The sequence below is a fragment of the Leucoraja erinacea genome, chromosome 12, assembly GCF_028641065.1.
Source record: "Leucoraja erinacea ecotype New England chromosome 12, Leri_hhj_1, whole genome shotgun sequence".
In the NCBI taxonomy this organism is placed as follows: Eukaryota; Metazoa; Chordata; class Chondrichthyes; order Rajiformes; family Rajidae; genus Leucoraja; species Leucoraja erinaceus.
Window position 1 is genome coordinate 17,617,068 of NC_073388.1, and position 22,503 is coordinate 17,639,570.

The 22,503-nt window shown below is 42.2% G+C and overlaps 1 protein-coding gene and 2 long non-coding RNA genes across 4 annotated transcripts in view; 1 reads left to right on the forward strand and 2 right to left on the reverse strand.

The window, feature by feature from the left end:
- Positions 1 to 6,198, reverse strand: part of taf1 (TAF1 RNA polymerase II, TATA box binding protein (TBP)-associated factor) — a 75,858-nt gene extending 69,660 nt beyond the window's left edge. For both annotated transcript variants that reach the window (XM_055643674.1, XM_055643673.1), the window contains exons 1-3: positions 6,095 to 6,198; positions 3,381 to 3,519; positions 827 to 935 (exon numbers count right to left, since the gene is read on the reverse strand). In XM_055643674.1, coding sequence (XP_055499649.1) covers positions 827 to 935; positions 3,381 to 3,494 — 223 coding nt within the window. In that variant the 5' untranslated portion in view covers positions 3,495 to 3,519; positions 6,095 to 6,198. The remainder of the gene's footprint in view (positions 1 to 826; positions 936 to 3,380; positions 3,520 to 6,094) is intronic.
- A 2,572-nt stretch (positions 6,199 to 8,770) lies between these two features.
- LOC129702107 (uncharacterized) lies at positions 8,771 to 21,259 on the reverse strand. The gene is made up of 2 exons (XR_008724324.1): positions 16,079 to 21,259; positions 8,771 to 9,118 (listed from the first exon to the last, which is right to left on the reverse strand). It is a non-coding gene; the product is annotated as an uncharacterized LOC129702107 (long non-coding RNA).
- Positions 9,115 to 12,623, forward strand: LOC129702106 (uncharacterized). Its single transcript, XR_008724323.1, has 2 exons — positions 9,115 to 10,132; positions 10,904 to 12,623. It is a non-coding gene; the product is annotated as an uncharacterized LOC129702106 (long non-coding RNA).
- Positions 21,260 to 22,503: the final 1,244 nt, after the last annotated feature.

Here is a 22,503-nt window from a genome sequence, read left to right on the forward strand (position 1 = left end):
GAATACTTTTTTTTTTTTAATGGAAAATGCCCAAAACCCCAGATTAAAAGAGCTGTACGAAGGTAAGCAGAGAGAGGGCTATGACTATAAAAAGCAAAATGAAAACTTTTACATGATTGGCCAACATGAATCAGACTGATAAGGAAGCTGGTGTGGGATAGGGCATGCACAAAGATTTAGACATGCTAGAGTTTATGGAAAAGTAAATGCAAGTCAAGCAAGGAAAGCATTGGAGTTGTAAATTATGTAACTGACCTTCAAATATGGATAAAGCTGGAGAATCTGTACTGTTAAATAAATTATAATCTAGCTCTCATGTCGACTTTGTCATTCAACAAGAATATTGGCCGATATACCTGATAACTCAATTTCCATTGTGATATGTAAACCTTTGATGACATTATCTCAGCCCCCAGTATAACTTAGACTGACGTGCAGGTCTTTAGCTTTAAACCTTCCATAGATTCACGATCATCAGAGAAGAAACTCCTTTCCTTTCCTTGTCCCTATCTTGAGGCTATGACCCATAGCTCTGGAATCTCCCTGCATCTCTAAAACACATGAAACATACTCACTGTATCTGCTCATCCCCTTAAAATTATTTGTGCAAAAAAAAAAACAATTGGAAGAGCACAAAATATGCTTTAAAAGATAAAGTTGGAAAAGATTTCAACAGAAATTGGAGCTAAATCAAACGGGAATTAAAAGTTTATGACCATCAAGCCAATAAGAGCAAAAAAATAAAATGAGCAACAGTACTGAAATACCTTCAAGATGGTTTATGATGATCAACAAGTTCATTCTTTAACACAAATACATTACACACCCTCTGAATTGGTGCTCTCTTCATCGGACTCCTCTTCATTGGCTGTGATTTCCTTGATTAGGGTGCCGAGGCCCAATGTCCCCAAGCCATCCAGATGCTTCTTTGACTCCTGACCACAAAGAGTGTACACGTTAGCCCACCTTGAATGCACGTTTCAGCTAATTATGCACACAGGTACATCAACAAAACAAAACTGTTCTTTTGGATCAGTAAAATTTGCAGAAGCAGAAAATAAATACGCAATGAAGATAATGATTAAAATCCTAAAACAACTGAACGTTTGAAGATTTTAATCCTGTTCTCTCCATTTCAATCGTATGTTCCATTCTTTGGTTGCAAATGGAAAGCTGTTGGCAATATAACCCTGATCAATCCAGCAAAAGAAAAATAGATGAATATTCAAATTAGTCGAAGAATGTCTTAACTCTGGAGCAGGGATGATCTTGATCGATTTTTTTTTAAATCTCACAAGCAGTGCTCCATAATCACAAATTGTTCTACACAATTACCCAGTGAATGCAGTCTTTTTTCTCATGGTAGGGGAAAATCAAGAACTAGAAAGCATAGGTTTAAGGTGAGAAGAGAAAGATTTAATAGGAACCTGGATGGTTAACTTTTACACATAGAGGGTGTGTGGGTGCATGGAACGTGCTGCCAGAGGAAGTGGATGGAGCAGGGGCAAAAACAACATTTAAACGTCCAAGACTAAGAAGGCTGCAGAAAGTGGTGGACAATGCCCGGTCTATCACAGGTATTGACCTCCCCACTATCGAAAGGATTTACAGGACATGCTATCTCCAAAAGACAGCTAATATAGAATCACACCACCCTGGCCACATTCTCATCTTGCCGCTACCATCAGGAAGAAGGTACAGGAGCCTGAGAACCATGGTCTCTGGGTTCAAGAACAGCTTTGTCCCATCCCATCAGGCTCTTGAGCTACACTGCACTACCCTATCTCAGCAACAATCTACTGTGGACTTTGTTTAGGTTGCACTCCGCACTTCGGATTGCACTGTTATGCTCAGTTTACCTAATATTATTGATAATTTATTGTTTTATTGATTATTGTAATTTGTTGTGTTATTGCGTTAATATGCTGTAAAGCTGCAGCATGCAATAATTTAATTGTTCTGTTCTCAGTGCACGACAATTAAACTCTCTCGGACAGGTTTAAAGGGATATAGACTAAACACGGGCAAACGCAACTAGCTTAGATGGGGATCTCAATTGGCATGGATAAATAGGGCAAAAGAGCTGTTTCATGCTGTATATCATAAAAGAAACAGTAAAACTGATAATCTGGTACTCTACAGACACTGGTATGTTGAACAAGCAGATTTTCATAACTACTGAATGTGACTCCTACTGTTAGAGATTATTCAGGATTTATAAAATTATGTGGAAGTAGCAGCCATTATTTCACAACAAGAATGAGTCTTCAGATATCTGTTCTAACGTACATTGGACGCAGTAATTAGTTTCAAATTAACAACAATAATTTTGGGTGTCCAGATTGTCAGTTTTCAGAAACTTTTAGATCATCTATATGAATTACTTTGTCCCAGCAAAAGTGTTTGAACATTCAGAGGTGGCTTGTCAGCCACTCTGTAAATGTATAATTCAATGGAACCTTTTATCAGACTCAAAATATCAAAATAAATGATATAATTATAGCTATTAAAACTTGATGTAGTTTAATATTTAAACATTTATTTCCCCAATATATTGTACAGTAGAACAATACATTTTACAGTGAACCTGGTAGGTTAAAAATGAGCGAGAAATATGCACACTCTCTGGATCTCTACTACAGCCACTAACCAACCCACGTTCCACACCCTTGGTGCTCAGAACCCCAATCCTCAATTCTGGAGCCACAGGTGACATTCCAGACTAAAGATTGAGCCATCTGCTGAACCATCGGGATACCCAAACAATCCCATGCCACATTATCAAAGTTTTACTGCACAAATTAAATGAAAATCATTGCAGATTAGTTATTAACGCAGGCAAAATATGAAAACCAGATGGCTAATTTAGAAAGATTATTAAAAATACGAATAGAGATACCAAAATACAAAGAGATAATGGAACCATGCCGAAAATTCCTTTGCAACATGTCTCTATAAAACCTCTTTTAGGTGAAGCAAGGATTTATAGAACAGAAAGCAGAAAATGGGCAGTAAAGAAAGATAGGCGGCCAGGAGGGAAGTATACTTAAACTGGAATATTGTTCAAAACCAAAATGTGGTACTTAGTGAGTGGATTCTCTAAACCATTAGCCTAATTGCGAAAAGTAACTTTAATAATGGAATGGGAAAAATGGGAAACAGACTGATCATAAGAGTTGAAGGTGATTGAAGGTGATTGAAGATACTTACATAGATAACATTTTAAATATTAATTCCATAGGATTAATGATAAAAAAAGGTTGGATTTAATCATAACCACTTCTGCCTATCAGAGGATTGAACCGTTTGCATGATATAATTGGTATTCTGCATATTCTACCCTATTATGATACAATCATTATTCCCAATGATGTGCATACCTTGTCAAGAACACTGTCATCCTCCAATTGTCCATCCTCATTGATATTTCCAAACAGAAAACCAGCGAGAGAAAATGGTTGCTCATGGTCCTCATCGCTGTCTGAATCCGACATTTTCAGACGTTCTACCAATCTATCTCTGGGAATGGGAGAGAAAATAAGTGTCTGAGTGCACAATTTGTTCAGCATAATGACCCACAATCATCTTAAATTATTAGGATAAATGCAAATATTCATTCCAATGTCCTACCTTGAAATGTAATGAATATTGATTTTAACTTGCTCAATCAGAGGTGCATGGTAGAGAATAATTATATAAGGTGTAACATTGCTAAGTTTGAAAACTCATGATGTACCACAACTGGGAAGTCTCTTCCAATCTCAACCCGATCAATCACTATCACCAGTAGTGGGCATCTACAATATCCCTAAAAGATCTGTCCTCCATGTTTTCTTTCCACCTAAATGTTGTCATTTAGCCAAATCATCCAACAGTTCGCATGTATCCAGACAACTTTTGCTGCTTTAATCTCACTTTCCTTTCCAACATTGTCAGATTGCTTCTGCAACTTTTGTTGATGTAGAAATATCCTTTATCAGTTAATTTATTTGCATATTTCATTCATTTGTTCTATATCTCTCTCTCGACATCACCCTCTACAGTGCCCTCCATAATGTTTGAGACAAAGACCCATCATTTATTTATTTGCCTCTGTACTCCACAATTTGAGATTTGTAATAGATAAAAAATCACTTGTGATTCAGATGCACATTGCCAGATTTTAACAAAGGCCATTTTTATACATTTTGGTTTCATCATGTAGAAATTAGTTGTGTTTATATATAGTTCCCCCCATTTCAGGGCACCATAATGTTTGGGACACAGCAATGTCATGTACATGAAAGTAGTCATGTTTAATATTTTTTTTCATATTCTTTGCATGTAATGACTGCTTGAAGTCTGCGATTCAAGGACATCACCAGTTGCTGGGTGTCTTCTCTGGTGATGCTCTGCCAGGTCTGTATTGCAGCTATCTTTAGCATGCTATTTTGGGGGCTAGTTCCCTTCAGTTTTCTCTTCAGCATATAAAAGTCTTGCTCAATTGAGTTCAGATCGCGTGACTGACTTGGCCGCTCAAGAATTTACCATTTTTTTGCTTTGAAAAACTCCTATGTTTGGGATCATTTCTTGACGTACAATGAACCTCCGGCCAATGAGTTTTGAGGCATTTGTTTGGACTTGAGCAGATAGGATGTGTCTATACACTTCAGAATTCATCATGCTATTACCATCAGCAGTTGTATCATCAATGAAGATAAGTGAGCCAGTTCCTTCAGCAGCCACAGGTGCCCAGACCATAATACCCCCGCCACCGTGTTTCACAGATGAGGTGGTAGGTTTGGATCTTGGGCAGTTCCTTCTCTCCTCCATACTTTGCTCTTGCCATCATTCTGATATAAGTTAATCTTCGTCTCATCTGACAACAACCTTTTTCCACAACCGTGGTTGCTCTTTTAAGTACTTCTTGGCAACCTGTACCCTGGCCATCCTATTTTTGCGGCTAACCAGTGGTTTGCATCTTGCAGTGTAGCCTCTGTATTTCTGTTCATGAAGTCTTCTGTCATCTTCTGTCATCAGCTGCGGAGGTCTTCCTTGGCCTGCCAGTCCCTTTGCGATTAGTAAGCTCACCAGTGCTCTCTTTCTTCTTGACGATGTTCCAAACAGTTGATTTTGGTAAGCCTAAGGTTTGGCTGATGTCTCTAATGGCTTATTTGACTTTCATTAACACAACTTTGGTCCTCATGTTGATGAACAGCAATAAAAGTTTCCAAAGGTGATGGAAAGACTAGGTGCTCAGAGCTCTCTTATACCTACATTAAGGAGGCAATTAAACACACCTGAGCAATTACAAACACCAATGAAGTCATGTGTCCCAAAGATTATGGTGCCCTGAAATGCGGGGACTACGGAAAAGCACAGCTGTAATTTCTACATGGTGAAACTAAATTGTGTAAAAATACCCTTTAATAAAATCTGACAATGTACACTTTAACCACATGTGATTTTTTTTCTCTTACAAATCTCAAATTGTGGAGTACAGAGGCAAATAAATAAATGATGGGTCTTTGTCCCAAACATTATGGAGCGCACAGTATATATATTTTTACAGAAAGACCTGAAGGGAGGCAACATGCAGATGTTTCCCTTTCCCCTGACTCTCAGTCTGAAGAAGGGTCTCGACCCGAAACGTCACCTATTCCTTTTACCCAGAGATGATGTCTGACCCGCTGAGCTTTTTGTGTATATCTTCGAGAACCTACCAACCCGGGTCCCCTCATCAGTCCTACTTTGACTATTGTATCAGGACCCATTTGCTATCTAGGAATCCTATCTTCTCCGAATTACCAAATCTCGTAGTTTGATAGAACAGGACTTTTTAAACATTATTTGCACGGGATCTTTCTCTCAATCTCAGACCCTGGGTTAGGGCTCCCGTCAGATCATTAATTTTCACAGCTCGAACCCGCTTTTCTTTGCAATTTACACCAGGGTAGCAGCGGCCCTTCCCAGCACCGCTGCCGCAGTCCCCGGCCTCCTGCACGTCCCCGTAGATCGCCGTGGTCAGGCCTCACTCATCCCGTCCCGTCCCGTCCCTGCAGCACCCGAACAGTTTGCTCCACTCTCACCGCCACCAAAACACATCACATCTCACCTCACTCCCGCAGCTCCTTCCCCAACACGACCACACAAAACCCCCCAGCAACCTCCGGCTGGAGCGCCCCCCGCGGCGCCGGAGGACCAGCGAGTCCTCCCATCCCCCGGGCGAGGCACAGCGCCCCCCGCGGCGTCGGAGGACCAGCCAGTCCTCCCATCCATGGACAGGACACAGCGACCCCCGTGGCACCGGCGGACCAGCGAGTCCTCCCATCCCCGGGCGGGGCACAGCGCCCCCCGCGGACAAACGAGTCCTCCCATCCCTGGACAGGGCACAGCGCCCCCTCGCCCCCTGCGGCGCCGGCGGACCAGCGAGTCCTCCCATCGCCGAACGGGACACAGCGCCCCCCCCCGCGGCGCCGGAGGACCAGCCAGTCATCGCATTGAAGTGAGACAAAAAAACTGGAGTAACTCAGCGGGACAGGCAGCATCTCTGGAGAGAAAAAATGGATAACATTTCAGGTCGAGACCCTTCTTCAGACTGAGTCAGGGGAGAGGGACACTAGAGATCAAAGATCTTATAGCGGAGCAAGATAGGCCACTCCTGCGAAATGCAATGGGCTGACGTGTAGTACGCTACGGAGCGGATCGTGGGCATTTTTATCGTCCATTCCAGTAACCGGAACCAACCCGACCCGACTCGCAGCGTAATCAACGTTGCGGGAGAACAGTTTGTGTGTGTGATATAGGGTTAGATTCATAATTCTGTTAGTTCTTTTTAAAGAATAAAATGTGACTGCGGTAATTTTATTTTTTAATGTTTTTTAAAATAATGTATTTTTAAATGGCTCATATGCTGTGTTTGAGTTGATTTTGTATTGCACTTGCACTCTGTAATTCATTCATCTAATCACACTGTTCACAACTGCAGCATTTGGGAAAATAATAGCAATATGAAGATTCCAGTTGCTCTTGCCCTGGAATGTTCCTTAATGTTTTTGTGTCTATGCAGTTGTTTCTCAACAATAAAATGGGTCTGGTCTTCCCAATAGCCAGAGAGTGGAATGAGATCTGTCTGTAAATGGTGTGGTTATCTAAATTAAGTATTTCACAAAATTAAATTTGTTTAAGCAAGATTTACAAATGATGTATAACTTAAGGATGGTTTTATTCAGCGAGCATACAACTGATTAGATTGTGCTGGAAAGAACACACATACATGAATGTTATATAGGATGACATCTCAATGGCACTTCACTCCGCTCTCTACCACCTCGACAAGAGCCACTTACATAAGAATGCTGTTCATCGATTACAGCTCAGCTTTCAACACTGTCATAGCCCTCTAAACTGATCACCAAATTCAGCGACCTGGGCATCGACCCCTTCCTCTGCAACTGGATACTAGAATTTCTAACCAACAGACCCCAGTCTGTTAGGTTAGACAAGCACACCTCTTCAACCCTCACCCTGAACACCAGCGTTCCACAGGGCTGTGTGCTGAGGCCCCTCCTCTACTCCCTCTTCACCTATGACTGCACACCTGTACATGGTACTAACACCATCATTAGGTATGCAGATGATACAATGGTGATTGGCCTCATCAGCAACAACGATGAGTCGGCCTATAGGGAGGAGGTCCAGCTCCTAGCAGCATGGTGCGCTGACAACAACCTGGCCCTTAACTCCAAGAAGACCAAGGAGCTCATTGGAGACTTCAGGAAGTCTAGGGGCGGCACGCACACCCCCATCCACATTAACGGAACGGAGGTAGAACGGGTTTCCAGCTTCAGGTTCCTGGGGGTCAACATCTCCGATGACCGCTCTTGGACCCACAATACCTCAACTCTGGTCAAGAAGGCTCACCAGCGTCTTCTTCCTGAGGAGACTAAAGAAGGTCCATCTGTCTCCTCAGCTTCTGGTGAACATCTACCGCTGCACCATCGAGAGCATCCTTACCAACTGTATGACAGTATGATATGGCAACTGCTCTGTCTCCGACCGGAAAGCACTGCAGAGGGTGGTGAAAATTGCCCAACGCATCACCAGTTCCTCACTCCCCTCCATTGAGTCTGTCCAAAGCAAGCATTGTCTGCGAAGGGCGCTCAGCATCGCCAAGGACGGCTCCCACCCCAACCACAGACTGTTTACCCTCCTACCATCCGGGAGGCGCTACGGGTCTCTCCGTTGCTGGACCAGCAGGTCCAGGAACAGCTTCTTCCCTGCAGCTGTTACAGTATTCAACACTGTACCTCGGTGATTGCCAATCAACCCCCCCCCCCCCCCCACCAGGAAAAAAATACTATGACTATGCACGTAAATAGATTTATTTATTGCTCATATTTATGTCGCTCTTCTAGGGAGATGCTAACTGGATTTCGTTGTCTCTACTGTACACTGCACAATGACAATAAAGTTGAATCTGAATCTGAATATAGATGTATATAATAATATAACACACACATTTACATTTCTTCCGATTTTTATATCCAATGATGTACTTTATTTCAGACTAGACAAGGGACAAAATTAAATTAAGAACATTGTAAACCTCCTCGCAACTTCACTTTGGTGTCTCGGCCGTGCTGATCCGGGCCAGACTCCCGTCACGCTGTGGATTTGTGATTTATTTCTATTTTTAACACTGAATATCTGATAACGACACATTAGCAGCATATGGCACCAATATTGCACCAACCCACTCCATTTTTAAATAATTCATAATAGAAATCCATTAACATGGTTAACACTTTATTTCTGACATGCATTGTAAGATTTACATAATTCACATTATTCTGTGCACGAGATATACAGGGTTGCAGTGATCAACATATCAGCTAACCAGTGAAAGTGATGTACAATTCAACATATGTAACACAATGATAGCCCCACCCCTGCTTACACCAAAGAGGAAACGTCCAACGTAGATACAATAATAAATAAATCGCCATTTGCATTGTTTTGCGCAGCTAACAAATCACAATTTCACACAATGTACATAAGATGGCAGTTACTTGACAAATACTCCGCGGTTCAGTGTAGGAGATCATGTCGGCGAGTATTCTGGACACACTGTCGACATCTGAAATTACAGAAAATATCATGCAGTCAATATGTTCTTCTTCTGCATTATATAACCGAGAGGTAGAAAGAAAATGCTCTTGAGAAGATTTTTACAAGGATGTTGCCATGAGGCAACTAGTACTCCTGCACCTATTCCAGCACTATCTAAATGGCGTCAAGTTGGCAAAAGGGGTGGTACAACGGGATCTGGGGTTCCTTGTACATCAGTCTATGAAAGTAAGCATGCAGGTAATGGAGCAGCTGGGCTTGTACACTCTGGAGTTTAGAAGGATGAGGGGATCTTATTGAAACATATAAGATTGTTAAGGGCTTGGACACGCTAGAGGCAGGAAACATGTTCCTGATGTTGGGGGAGTCCAGAACCAGGGGCCACAGTTTAAGAATAAGGAGTAAGCCATTTAGAACGGAGACGAGGAAACACTTTTTCTCAGAGAGTGGTGAGTCTGTGGAATTCTCTGCCTCAAAGGGCAGTGGAGGCAGGTTCTCCTGATGCTTTCAAGAGAGAGCTAGATAGGACTCTTAAAAATAGTGGAGTCAGGGGATATGGGGAGAAGGCAGGAACGAGGTACTGGTTGTGGATGATCAGCCATGATCACATTGAATGGCGGTGCTGGCTCGAAGTGCCAAATGGCCTACTCCTGCACTTATTGTCTATTGAGGCCCCGACTGTACCTGAGACAAAGGGGAGCACCCAGCTCTAAGATCTAAACTATAGTGAAAGTTCGGGCAGACTTAATAAAATTCTCAGTACAAAACAGAGTCAATCTGTTCATATTCTGCATTAAATCAATCAATCAATCAATCAACCTTTATTGTCATCTTGCAAAGCAACAGTTATACAGTGCAAAATGAGAAGACGTTTCCCAGGGAATACCGGAGCATCGCACATGAAACTTAAAACATTTCACACACAATAACAATAAAAACAATCCAGTCCCTGATGAAACAGTATAAATAGTTAAAAGCAGGTAAAACAGCAACATTAAAATACAGTAAAAACAATCATTAAAATGTCCAGGGCAGCTGATTTGAGTGGCCAGTGCCAGAATTATTAAAATGTCAGTGCAAAATTCTGGAATGAAATATTTGAAATCTTTACAAAATTAATTAAAATAAAACTTTTACCAAAAGCAGAATGGATCATTTTTGGAATATCGGAAGGTAACCCCGAACTAAAGGCGTTTCAAAAGAACTTACTTAATTACGGGCTAATAATGGGAAAAAAGCTTATACTCAAATTCTGGAAAAACACTCCAATACCAACAATAAAAATGTGGATTTCAAACATGTTCGAAACATTACACCTGGAAGAGATGAGACTCCTCCTAGCAGGCAAAGCAGACCACTTCCAAAAGACGTGGTCTGCATTTATGGAACTATTACAAGCATAAGGTGCAATAGTAATTTAAAAAATAAATGGTACCAGGATCTGGTAACGGGGGGTAAAAAAAAAGAAAACACGGTTGGTATATCCTTTTTTGCGGAGTTTTGTGTTAAAATAGAGCGATTGTTTCTCCTTTTTTTTTCTTTTCTTTCTAGGGTCTATTTCCTTTCTTTACTTCCTTCTCTAACTTCTTCCCTAAGGGGCTTTCTTTTCCCAACATTTTCCTGCACCTTCACGACTCTTGCTCACTTTCCTTACTTCTTTTATTTCTACCTTTTTTAAAGCACGAAAAATGAAGTGGTACAAAAAAATGCAATAAGATATATGTGATGTGTATTACTGTAATTTACTGTACTTCTAATAAAAAATAAAAATTAAAATTTAAATTTAAAAAAAAAGGTCAGTGCAAAGCCGCATAATCAGGTGACTGAGTACAGAGTGACTGTTTAGCAGCCTCACAGCCTGTGGCAGGAAGCTGTTTAGCAGTCTGGTAGTCCGGGTTTTGATGCTACGGTATCTCTTGCCTGATGGCAGGAGATCCAGGTGTGTGTGGAGGGGGTGCAGTTTGTCCTTAGCTATTCTCAGAGCTTTTTTCAGACAGCGGCTCTGGAACAGTTCTTGTACCGAAGGTAGGGAGACACCGATGATCCTATCTGCTCCCCTCTCTACCCTCTGCAGAGCCTTCCTGTCTGAGCAGTTGCAGTTGGAGTACCACGTGTTTATACAGTATGTGAGTACAGACAGGAGGTACAATGAAAATGCTCTCAAGGAGAAGATTTTTAAGAGGATGTTGCCACAAGGACTCGACTATCTGAGCTCTATGATCTAACTACAGTGAGAGATTGAACAGACTAAATAAAATGTTCAATATGCCACAGAAGTAATAAATGTTTTCTTACCTTTCCTCCTTAACAGGGAACCTGGAGAAAGACAAGTTGGGTTGCCTACATTGCCGATTGGAGCAACTTACAGCAGAGCAGAATGCAACACTAGTAGATGTGGACGCCGCTATGGACAAAGTGAAGATTCTTTAGATTCCAGAGCGGAGGCGGAAGCAAAGATCCGATCTTTGGCCGGAAGCAAGATGGCGGAGGCTGGTTGCTAAAATGGGTCCTATAATTGCCCATGAATCTGCCCATGACTGTACTACATATTTTACGTAGGAGTAGGCCATCTTGCTCCGCTATAAGATCTTTGCTAGAGATATGGAAGTGTGAAAACGACAGATCAAAGCAGACAATGTTCAAGGAAATGTAGATTGGTTCTCATTGTTGCCTGAGGGGAAGGTGACACCGAGGCATACAATCAGTGAAATTAAATCATGTTGGGATGTTTTTCTTCCCATAGAAGCCGTCTGATCTGCTAAGTTTCTCCAGCATTTTCTTTCTGTATTTCTTGTCTGTGAAACATCCTGACGATTTTCAACAGCACCATAAATCCATTAAAGCATAAATCAAAAAAGAGGAATCAGACGCATCGTTGCAGCTGGAACAGCTGGAAACAAATGTGTTCTCACCCCACGTCTGTGAGCAGTAACAATGCTGACCTCTGGGGCTGTGTGTGTGGGGGTGCATTTTCACTCTATGGCTCCCAAGGTTGTCACTAGGGGCTCCTTTCCTCCCACATCTCAAAGACGTGTTGTTCAATTATTTGCTCCACGTTGTAGTTAAGCACCAAAAGAACCAAATGGGAGTTCCGTATGTGAGAGAAAATAAGTTGCAGCTGCCGTGGACACAAAGGGCTTCCTTTGCAAAGAAAATGTTTGAAAAATCTATGTGGAGCCACAAGAGACTGCAGATACTCTAATTTCAAGCAAAAAAAAAACCCAAAGCATTGTCTGAAACAAACTGCTGGCTGAAGAAAGGCCCCGGCCCAAAACATCGCTGTCCATTTTTCTGCACAGACGCTGCCTGATTTGCTGATTTCCTCCAGCAGTTTTTTTTTTTTGCTGGAAAATCTACATCCTTGTAACAATAATTTTACTTCGATAATTTATTGGGTATTCTGCAGGAGGGCATGGTAAGCACCTTTAAGGTGTTGGCAGACTGGTGTTTACTGAATCTTCTATGCATTTATATTACAAATGAAGCTTTGAATAAAAGATAACCTCCAGCCAGAAGCCTTAACTTTTGAGAAGTATTTGATAGAATAGAATGCCATTTATTGTCATTCAAACAAACATGGTCCGAACGAAATTTCGTTCCTGCAGTCATAACATCAAAAACAAACCAAGACACACAATTAACACAATTTACATAAACATCCATCACAGTGAATCTCCAAACACCTCCTCACTGTGATGGAAGGCAAAAGTCTTGTCTCTTCCCTGTTCTTTATTCTTCCCCCACGGTTAAGCAGTCCAACTGCTGCATCAAGGCGATTGGGGCTCCCGATGTTAAAGGCCCCGGCGGGCGATGGTAAGTCCCGCGGCCGTCAAGACCACGCCGGGCAATGTAAGGCCCTGCTCCGGGTCTTGATGTTAGAGCCCCTGGCGGGCGATGGTAAGACCCGCGGCCGTTTAAGCCGCGCCGGGCGATGTAAGGCCCTGCTCCGGGTCATTTTAACCCCACGATTCGGACGGGAGAAGTTGCCATTGCGGGAGCTCCGAAAAGCGGTCTCCCACCAGATAGCTGCGAGCTCTCAATGTTACCGTCCACAGAGCCTGCAGCTGGAGCCACCGAAGCTCCGAAGCCGGGTCGCAGCCGCGCCCCCCCCTCCCACCCCGCCCCTCACATATACACTTCAAAAAAATAAAACCACAAACATACATCTAACGGGACAAAAAGAAAGATAAAACGGATGGACTGCAGTCAAGCCACTGTCACAAGGCGTCACCACACCGAACTGGCTGAAGAAAGCCACCCCCATGAATCATTATTAAAATCATTCATATTTAAAAATATACAATGTCAGTAAGGCCAGCCTTGATATTTCTTTAATTGACCTTGAGAATGTTGCTTCTTGGCACAACAGCGAGCTTTGCTATGGAATGTTAGTGAAGAACAAAAACATTCTTGTGGGCCCAGAGTCACATATATGTCAGACTGAGTAAAGTCAGCAAATTTCTCTCCCCAAAGAACAATGATAAACAAGATAAATTTTTCAACAATAAGCCTGCTTCATAGTGACCATAATAATTGGATGTAGACAAAAAGGCTGGAGAAACTCAGCGGGTGAGGCAGCATCTATGGAGCGAAGTAATAGGTTACGTTTCCGGTCGAGACCCTACTTCGGACTGATGTTGGGGGGAGGGGGGGGGGGGGCGTGAAGAAGAAAGAAAGAGGCGGGAACAGTGTGCTGTGGGAGAGCTGGGAAGGGGAGGGGAAGGAGGGAGAAAGCAGGGACTACCTGAAATTGGAGAAGTCAATGTTCTGTGTTTTGTATTGAATTCTGTATTTACTTTGTGTACTAGTCATGTCTCTACTATTTATTTCATTCCCCTTACATGTTTTTCCTCTACCTGCTAAATGTTTGTACGGTGTCCTTGAGACCCTTGAAAGGCGCCCATAAATAAAATTTATTATTATTATTAATGTTCATACCGCTGGGGTGTAAACTACCCAAGCAAAATATGAGGTGCTGCTACTCCAATTTGCGGTGGAACTCACACTGGCCATGGAGGAGGCGCAGATTAATTGGATGATAATTGTATGTCCTGAGACAGTGAAAATTTTTGTTTCGCTTGCTATCCACGCAGATCATTCCATACATTTACATCTGACCACTCGCCCAACTTGTCCAAGTCACCCTGCATCCTCCTCACAGTTCACAATGCCACCCAGCTTTGTGTCATCTGCAAATTTGCTAATGTTCCTTTCAATCCCTCCGTCTAAATCATTAGTGTAGATTGTAAATAGCTGCGGTCCCAGCACCGAGCCTTGTGGTATCCCACTAATCACTGCCTGGCATTCTGAAAGGGACCCATTAATCTCTACTGTTTGTTTCCTGTCTGCCAACTAATTTTCTATCCATGTCAGTACCCCATCCCCAATGCCATGTGCTCTAATTTTGCCCACTAATCTCCTATGTTGGGACCTTGTCAAATGCTTTCTGAAAGTCCAGGTACACTACATCCACTGGCTCTCCCTTGTCCATTTTCCTAGCTACATCCTCAAAAAGGTTCCAGAAGATTAGTCAAGCATGATTTCCCCTTCGTGAATTGCTGATGGCAGTAGCATAATGAATTTTGAAGTGTCTAGACACATCCTATCTGCTCAAGTTCAAACAAATGCCTCAAAACTCATTGGCTGGCATGGCAGTTCATCCCAAACTTACTGCTAAAGCAACAAAGGAGTTTTTCAAAGCTAAAAAATGGTCAATTCTTGAGTGGCCAAGTCAATCACCCGATCTGAACCCAATTGAGCATGCCTTTTATATGCTGAAGAGAAAACTGAAGGGGACTAGCCCCCAAAACAAGCAAAAGCTAAAGATGGCTGCAATACAGGCCTGGCAGAGCATCATCAGCGAAGACACCCAGCAACTGGTGATGTCCACGAATCGCAAACTTCAAGCAGTCATTGCATGCAAAGGATATGCAACAAAATACTAAACATGACTACTTTCATATACATGACATTGCTGTGTCCCAAACATATGGTGCCCTGAAATGGGGGGACTATGTATAAACACTGCTGTAATTTCTACATGGTGAAAATGTTACTGGTCTTTTTAAAGCAGGTGGGAAGCACTGTTTGCTGTTGGGATAGATTAAAGATGTTTGTGAACATTCTTGCTGGCTGGTCAACATAATAAATTATTAAAGATTAACTCTGTAATGTATAAAAAATTAATTAGTGGAATCATAATTCCAAAACAAATAATATCCAAAACAACATTTTATATTAACACCCATAAATGAAAATGTATAGCTCTCAAACAATATTAATTATCAAGCTAAATTTCCTGTTTTGGTTAATTCTTTATTAAACAGTCCATTTGCAATAATTTTTGTTCTCATTCTTTCCCATTATTAAATTTCTTCCTCTGTGCCTTGCTCCAAATCTGCACTCCCGTGGGATGTCAGATGAAATCTTTAGTGACTCAATATATTTGACAACCTCAGGGAATAAAGGTGACTTTGTTCTCCCTTTTGTTTAATCCGCAGGAGACTAAGCTTAAGATTCAAAATTAACTATATGTGTTGATATGTAATGAATACAGAAAATGCTAGAGGTACTTGGCAGATCGGCCAGTATCAAGGACGATAGAAGCAATTAATATTTCTGGTTGATGACAGTTAGACAAATTTACAAAAACAGGCATGTTTAATTTGCAAGGAGAGGAGAAGGGTGATGGAGCAAAGGGAACAATTGCAATGAAGTGGGATCCAAGTGAAATTAAATAGTGCAAATAGTGGAGGTGCCAATTGAGAGAGGCAGGTGAACAATTTAGAATAATGTAAATAGGGACAGAATATAAAACTGTACAGCACAGGACCAGACCCGCCAGCCCACAATATCTGTGCTGAACCATGATGCCAAATTAAATTAACCCCTTTTTTCTTCTTGTGATTCATATCTACAGAATCTTTCAATTTCCTGCATATTGACATGCTATTGAAAATAAATTAAATACCATTATTGTTATCTGCTTCCACCAGGGTATTCCGCCAGGGCCTGCTGGAGCTCCCTTTCATTAACCTTTCATTCCCCTTCTCGTTCCCATTCCAGCTTTTCTGTCCTCGGCCTCTTCCACTGCCTGAGTGGGGCTGCACGCAAATTGGATAAAGAACACATCATACCACTTGGGTAGCCTGTAAATGACAGGGATACTGATCAAATACTCCAATAGACAGATTGTTACAGATAGTTTATTTCTACAGGCATTTGCATTGCTGTCTCAACCTTTCAATATAAGTTAATTTAGATCACAGGCTATAGAGTTGTATGTCACCGGGTGGTGCTTCGATGGCCTATAGCCTGTCTGTCTTTTTTGTATTTTTTTTTAATTTTTAGTGTGTTTAAAAAGTTTGTGTTAATGTTCTCCGGTTTGTTTTATGTGAGAGGTGGGCAGGGAGTTAGGGGAAAAGTTTTTTCAATCTCTTACCTTGTCAAAGATGCAATTGTTTTCTGGGTCGTATCTCCAGTCACTCAGCGGCCTAACATCATGGAGCTGGAGGCCTTGCTCGGGACTGACTTTGAGCCCCACCGCAGGGCGTGGACTTACCATCGGAGCAGATTCCTTGCCTGGGATTGATGCTCCAACCGTGGCCTGCAGTCTTTAACATTAGGGGCCCACAGTCTCAGGAGAAACCGAGTCGGGAAGCCACAAAACTGCACGACGTTGGACAAGCCCTGACCCGAGGTAGATCACCCGGCACAGGGACGCTGAGATTCCCCCCCGATGCAGGAGCTTGGTCGACCCAACTAGGAGGCCCGCCACCGGTTAAGGGAATAAGATCGTCCTGTCAACGAAAGGTTAGAGGCCCCCAACTGCTGGAGGACAAAGGGAAGTGATTGAACATTTTTTTCGCCTACCATCACAGTGAGGAATGTGAAGTAGTCACTGTGGTGGATGTTTATGTTAAAATGTATTGTGTGTGTGTTCAGTTGCTTTTTATTAGTATGGTTGTATGGCAAATGAAATTTCTCGTATGTTGCAAAACATAGTTGTACTTTATTAGCCAAGTATGAGTATGTTGCTGTTTGCTGTTGACATAATTGGATTGCGAACATGTTTGATTCTGAATGGCTCCCTGGATTCAGGGAGCTAGAAGGAAGAGCAATAAACACTGATGTTGAGAAATGTCCACTTCTCATGTAAATCTATGTATCTTCTATCTATATCTGTCTATCTATATCTATCTTCTATATCTATATCTTCTATGTTATATATTATATTATATACTATATAATATTAACACTGTGTGTGTGTGCGTGTTTCTGCCTGTCTTGTGGTTGCCAGCCTGTGGGTGCCAGCCTTTGATTCGTTACCAGACCCACAAACGCCCAGATTTTTTCCATTTCGGTAGAGATTTCACTTTCATTCCAAGTATCCACTCCTCATTAAATTTTGTCGTGTTTATGTACACATTTTTAATAAAATCCTTCTCCCACCCCACTCGTCACCTCCTGCTGGCCAGCGACCATAACGCCCGCCTCTCGACTCAAAGACGCCATTTAAAAACAGCCGCACTGCTGAATGCTCGAATCTTCAGTTGGAGGACCACGTCTCCTGTGGGGGCTACGGGTAGGGAACGGCTGCGTTGGGGGAGCAAACCCAACGGGTCTGCACTTGGTCTAGTACATTTTAAAAATGTAAAAATCTAGAGTTAAGTACACAAGGTGAATGAATTTTTGGATTGACAAGAAATAAATTTGTGGATCATTGCACCCACTTCACCATGTTTCCACACACACCAATATTTTTAACATCACTCCTGCTGTGCCAACCCAGAAGCATTCACTCAGCAATACTGATTAGGGATTATCCCAGGGTTGAAGAACCAAAGAGCCCTGATATTTCCTCACTTATGCATCACGTGCTAATTTTTACTCAATTGGAAAGCTCCGAAAATAATTAACACGTACTTCAGGGTTACAGTGCTGGGTAGGCTCGATGCTTTTGCTATCCTCCACTTAGTTGTTATACAATTAAATAGCCAAAAATGGGAAAAGTAGGCATTCGAGGTAACTCCATCATTCGCAATCATTAAATAATCCACTTCAGTACATGAAACTCAAGAACATGCATATGGAAATTAGAAACAAAAAATGTTGCAAACCGGAACTCAGGAAGAATCTATGGATAAAGAAACAATTAATATTTAATTTCAAAATCCATTCATCCACTTTAGGACTCTGTCCCTGCCTTCTCCAAACAATGCTTGATCTGTGACATTAAATACATCAATCTCTTTTTCTAATGACAGCCTCTGCTGCCTTCTATAGTAGAGAATTCCAAAATTTCATTCCCGTTCTCCCTTCTAAACAGCATACCCTATATCCTGAGACTCTGACCCCTGGTTCCAGTCGCCTCAGCCAGTGGGAACATCCTTACCATATCCTACCTCGCTAGTCTAGTCAAAATATTAAGGTCTCTATGACATTCCCTCTTATTCTTCTGTACTCCAGTGAATACGAGGCAAACGACAATTTCTCCTCCTATGCCAATCCTGCCACCCCATGGATCAGTCTTAGTTGCATTCTCTTCATGACAAGAACATCCTTTCTCAGATAAGTTGACCCAAACAGCACTCAAAGCATCAGGTTGGAATCTCACCAAGGTGCTATACAACTGCAGCACATTCTTGCTCTTGCACTCAAGTCATCTTGCAACAAATCAAGCACAACACTTATCTGCTTCTTCCATCTTCCTTTCCCTCAATCTACTGCCATTCAGATGGGTTTTTTTCTACTTATAACAAAAGTGAACAAACTTACATTTATCCCCTTTAAATTACATTTCCCCTGTATTTGACACTTGCCCATTATGTCCAAATCATACTGGTGTCTCTAAGCACCCTCTACACAACTCTATTTACCCCACCCCAGCTTTATCCCATCTGCAAACTCTAAATTGAGTGTACATTTAGTTCATTGATCCAAATGAATACACCTGTATAGCGAGTTTCTGGAACCTAGGCCCTGATCCTGGTGCAATCCACTGATCACCACTTACCATCGAGAAACAAACTCCTTCCTGCCAGCCAACATTGATTTATTTATAGTATATTACACCAGTTCTAGTTCCTTAATTATTTTCCACTGAAACTTTTACATAGGATATTATAAAACACCCAAAATGAAAAAAAACTTTCAGTCTGCATCTTAGCCTCAAGGCCAAAACAGGTAATCCCTCTTTATATTGATACTATATTGAAATATAATCAACACAGCAAAACACATGCTGACAGTCTGTTACTGGATTGGGTTGATGTCATATCTTTTCCATTACCAGCCTCAAAGTGTACTTGAATTGTGTTTCTGTAGCGTTATCATTTTCAGCAATTATAAAATTATAAAAGATGAATTAGCAGCATATTTAGATAGCAGTAGCAGGATTGGTCCGAGTCAGCATGGATTTACGAAGGGGAAATCATGCTTGACTAATCTTCTGGAATTTTTTGAGGATGTAACTAGGAAAATGGACGGGAGAGCCAGTGGATGTAGTGTACCCGGACTTTCAGAACGCATTTGATAAGGTCCCACATAGGAGATTAGTGGGCAAAATCAGAGCACATGGTATTGCGTGTATGGTGCTGACATGGATAGAAAATTGGTTGGCAGACAGGAAACAAAGAGTATGGATTAACGGGTCCCTTTCAGAATGGCAGGCAGTGACTAGTGGGGTACCGCAAAGCTTGGTGCTGGGACTGCAGATATTTACAATATACATTAATGATTTAGATGAATGGATTAAAAGTAACATTAGTAAATTTGCAGATGACACACAGTTGGGTAGCAGTGTGAACTGCGAAGAGAATGTTATGAGGATGCAGGGTGACTTGGACAGGTTGGGTGAGTGGGCAGATGCAGTTTAATGTGGATAAATGTAAGGTTATCCACTTTGGTGGCAAAAACAGGAAGGCAGATTATTATCTAAATGGAGTCAAGTTGGGAAAAGGGGAAGTACAACGAGATCTGGGGATCCTTGTTCATCAGTCAATGAAAGTAAGCATGCAGGTACAGCAGGCAGTGAAGAAAGCAAATGGCATGTTGGCCTTCATAACAAGAGGAGTTGAGTATATGAGCAAAGAGGTCTTTCTGCAGTTGTACAGGGCCCTAGTGAGATCACACCTGGAGTATTGTGTGCAGTTTTGGTCTCCCAATTTGAGGAAAGACATTCTTTTTATTAAGGGAGTGCAGCATAGGTTCACCAGATTAATTCTCGGAATGGCGGGACTGTCATATGTTGATAAAATGGAGCGGCTGGGCTTGTTTACTCTGGAATTTAGAAGTATGAGAGCGGATCTTACTGAAACATAAGATTATTAAGGATTTGGACACGCTAGAGGCAGGAAACATGTTCCCAATGTTGGGGGAGTTCAGAACCAGGGGCCACAGTTTAAGAATAAGGAGGAAGCCATTTAGAACGGAGATGAGGAAAAACCTTTTCACACAGAGAGTTGTGAGTCTGTGGAATTCTGTGCCTCAGAGAGCAGTGGAGGCTGGTTCTCTGGATGCATTTCTGAAAGAGCTAGACAGAGCTCTTAAAGAGAGCGGAGTCAAGGGATATGGGGAGAAGGCAGGAACGGGGTTTTGATTCTGGATGATCAGCCATGATCACAATGAATGGCGGTGCTGGCTCGAATGGCCCACCCCTGCACCTATTGTCTATTATGTAGAGAAAAAATGTAGTTCAATTGTCTATGTAAACATATCATTAAATTAATCTCCTCTGCCTGCACGTGATCCGTATCCCTCCATTTCCTGCATATTCATGTGCCTGTGTAAAACCCTCATAAATACCCCATTGTATCTGCCGCCACTACCACCCCTGGCAGCACGTTCTGGCACCTATCACTGTAAAAAGCTATTCCCACACAGCTCCTTTCAACTTCCTCCATCTCACCTTAAAACCATGCCCCCGAGCCTTCGACATTTCTGTCCTGGGAAAAAGGTTCTGACAGTTACCCTATTCATGCCTCAATTTTATTCACTTCTTTCAAGTCTCCTCTGAACCTCCGATGCCCCAGAGAAGAGAGTTTACCTAACCACTCCGAATAGCTAATACTTTCAAATCCAGATAGACACAAAAAGCTTGAGTAACTCAGCTGGACAGGCAGCATCTCTGGAGAGATGGAATTGTGATGTTTCAGGTCAGACCCTTCTTTTGACCAGTCAGGGAAAAGGGAAACAAGAGATATAGACAATGTAGAGAGATAAAGAACAATGAAAGATATGTAAAATAGTAACAAAGATAAATGTAACAATTCATTGTTAGCTGTTTGTTGGGTGAAAACAAGGAGCCGGTGCGACTTGGGTGGGGGAGGGATAGAGAGTGAATGCCAGGGTTACTTGAAGTTAGAGAAATTAATATTGATACCACTGGGCTGTAAACCACCCAAGTAAAATATGAGATGTTGTTCCTCCAATCTGCATTTAGCCTCACTCTGGCAATAGATGAGGCGTAGGACAGAAAGAATTAAACTGTTCAGCTATGAGAGATCAGGTAGGTTCAAACGGACTGAGCAAAGGGTTTAGCGAAATGATCGCCCAGCCTATGTTTTGTCTCGTTGGTGTACAAGAGTCCACAACTTGAACAACGAATACGTAGATGAGTTTGAAGGAGGTGCAAGCGAACCTCTGCCCAATCTCAAAAGGCTCCTGGACGGAGTGGAGGGAGGACGTACAAGGACAGGTGTTGCATCCCCTGCGGTAGGAATGAGTTAACCAGGGAGTTGCGGGGGAATGGTCTCTGCGGAAGGCGGAAATGGGTGGAGATGGGAAGATGCGACTAGTGTTCGGATCTAGTTGGAGGTGGCAAAAAAAATGTCAGAGGATTATGTTGTATGCGACGACTGATGGGGCGAAAGGCAAGGACTAGGTGGACTTTGTCTCTGATGTAACTAAGGGGAGGGAGAGCAGGGGCAGAGCTGCGGGGTACCGAAGTGACACGAATGAGGGCCTCATCTATGATAGACTAGTTTGTAGAAGGGTCTCGACCTGAAACATCACCCGTTCCATCTCTCCAGAGATGCTGCCTGTCCCATTGAGTTACTCCAGCTTTTTGTCTATCTTCAGTTTAAACCAGCATCTGCAGTCCCTTCCTACACTCTCCAACCAAGGCAGCATTCTGGTAAACTTCTTCTGCACCCTCTCCAAAGCCTCCACGTCGTTTTTGAAATGGGGTGACCAGAGCAGCACACAATACTACAAATGCAGCCTAACCAAAGTCCCATACATGACTTCCCGACTATTATACTCAATGCCCCAATCCATGAAGATAAGCATACCATACACCTTCCTTACCACCATCTACTTTAGTTGCTACTTTCAGGGGGCTCTGGACATGAATCTCAAGAGACATTTGTACATCAATGCTGTGAAGGGTCTTGT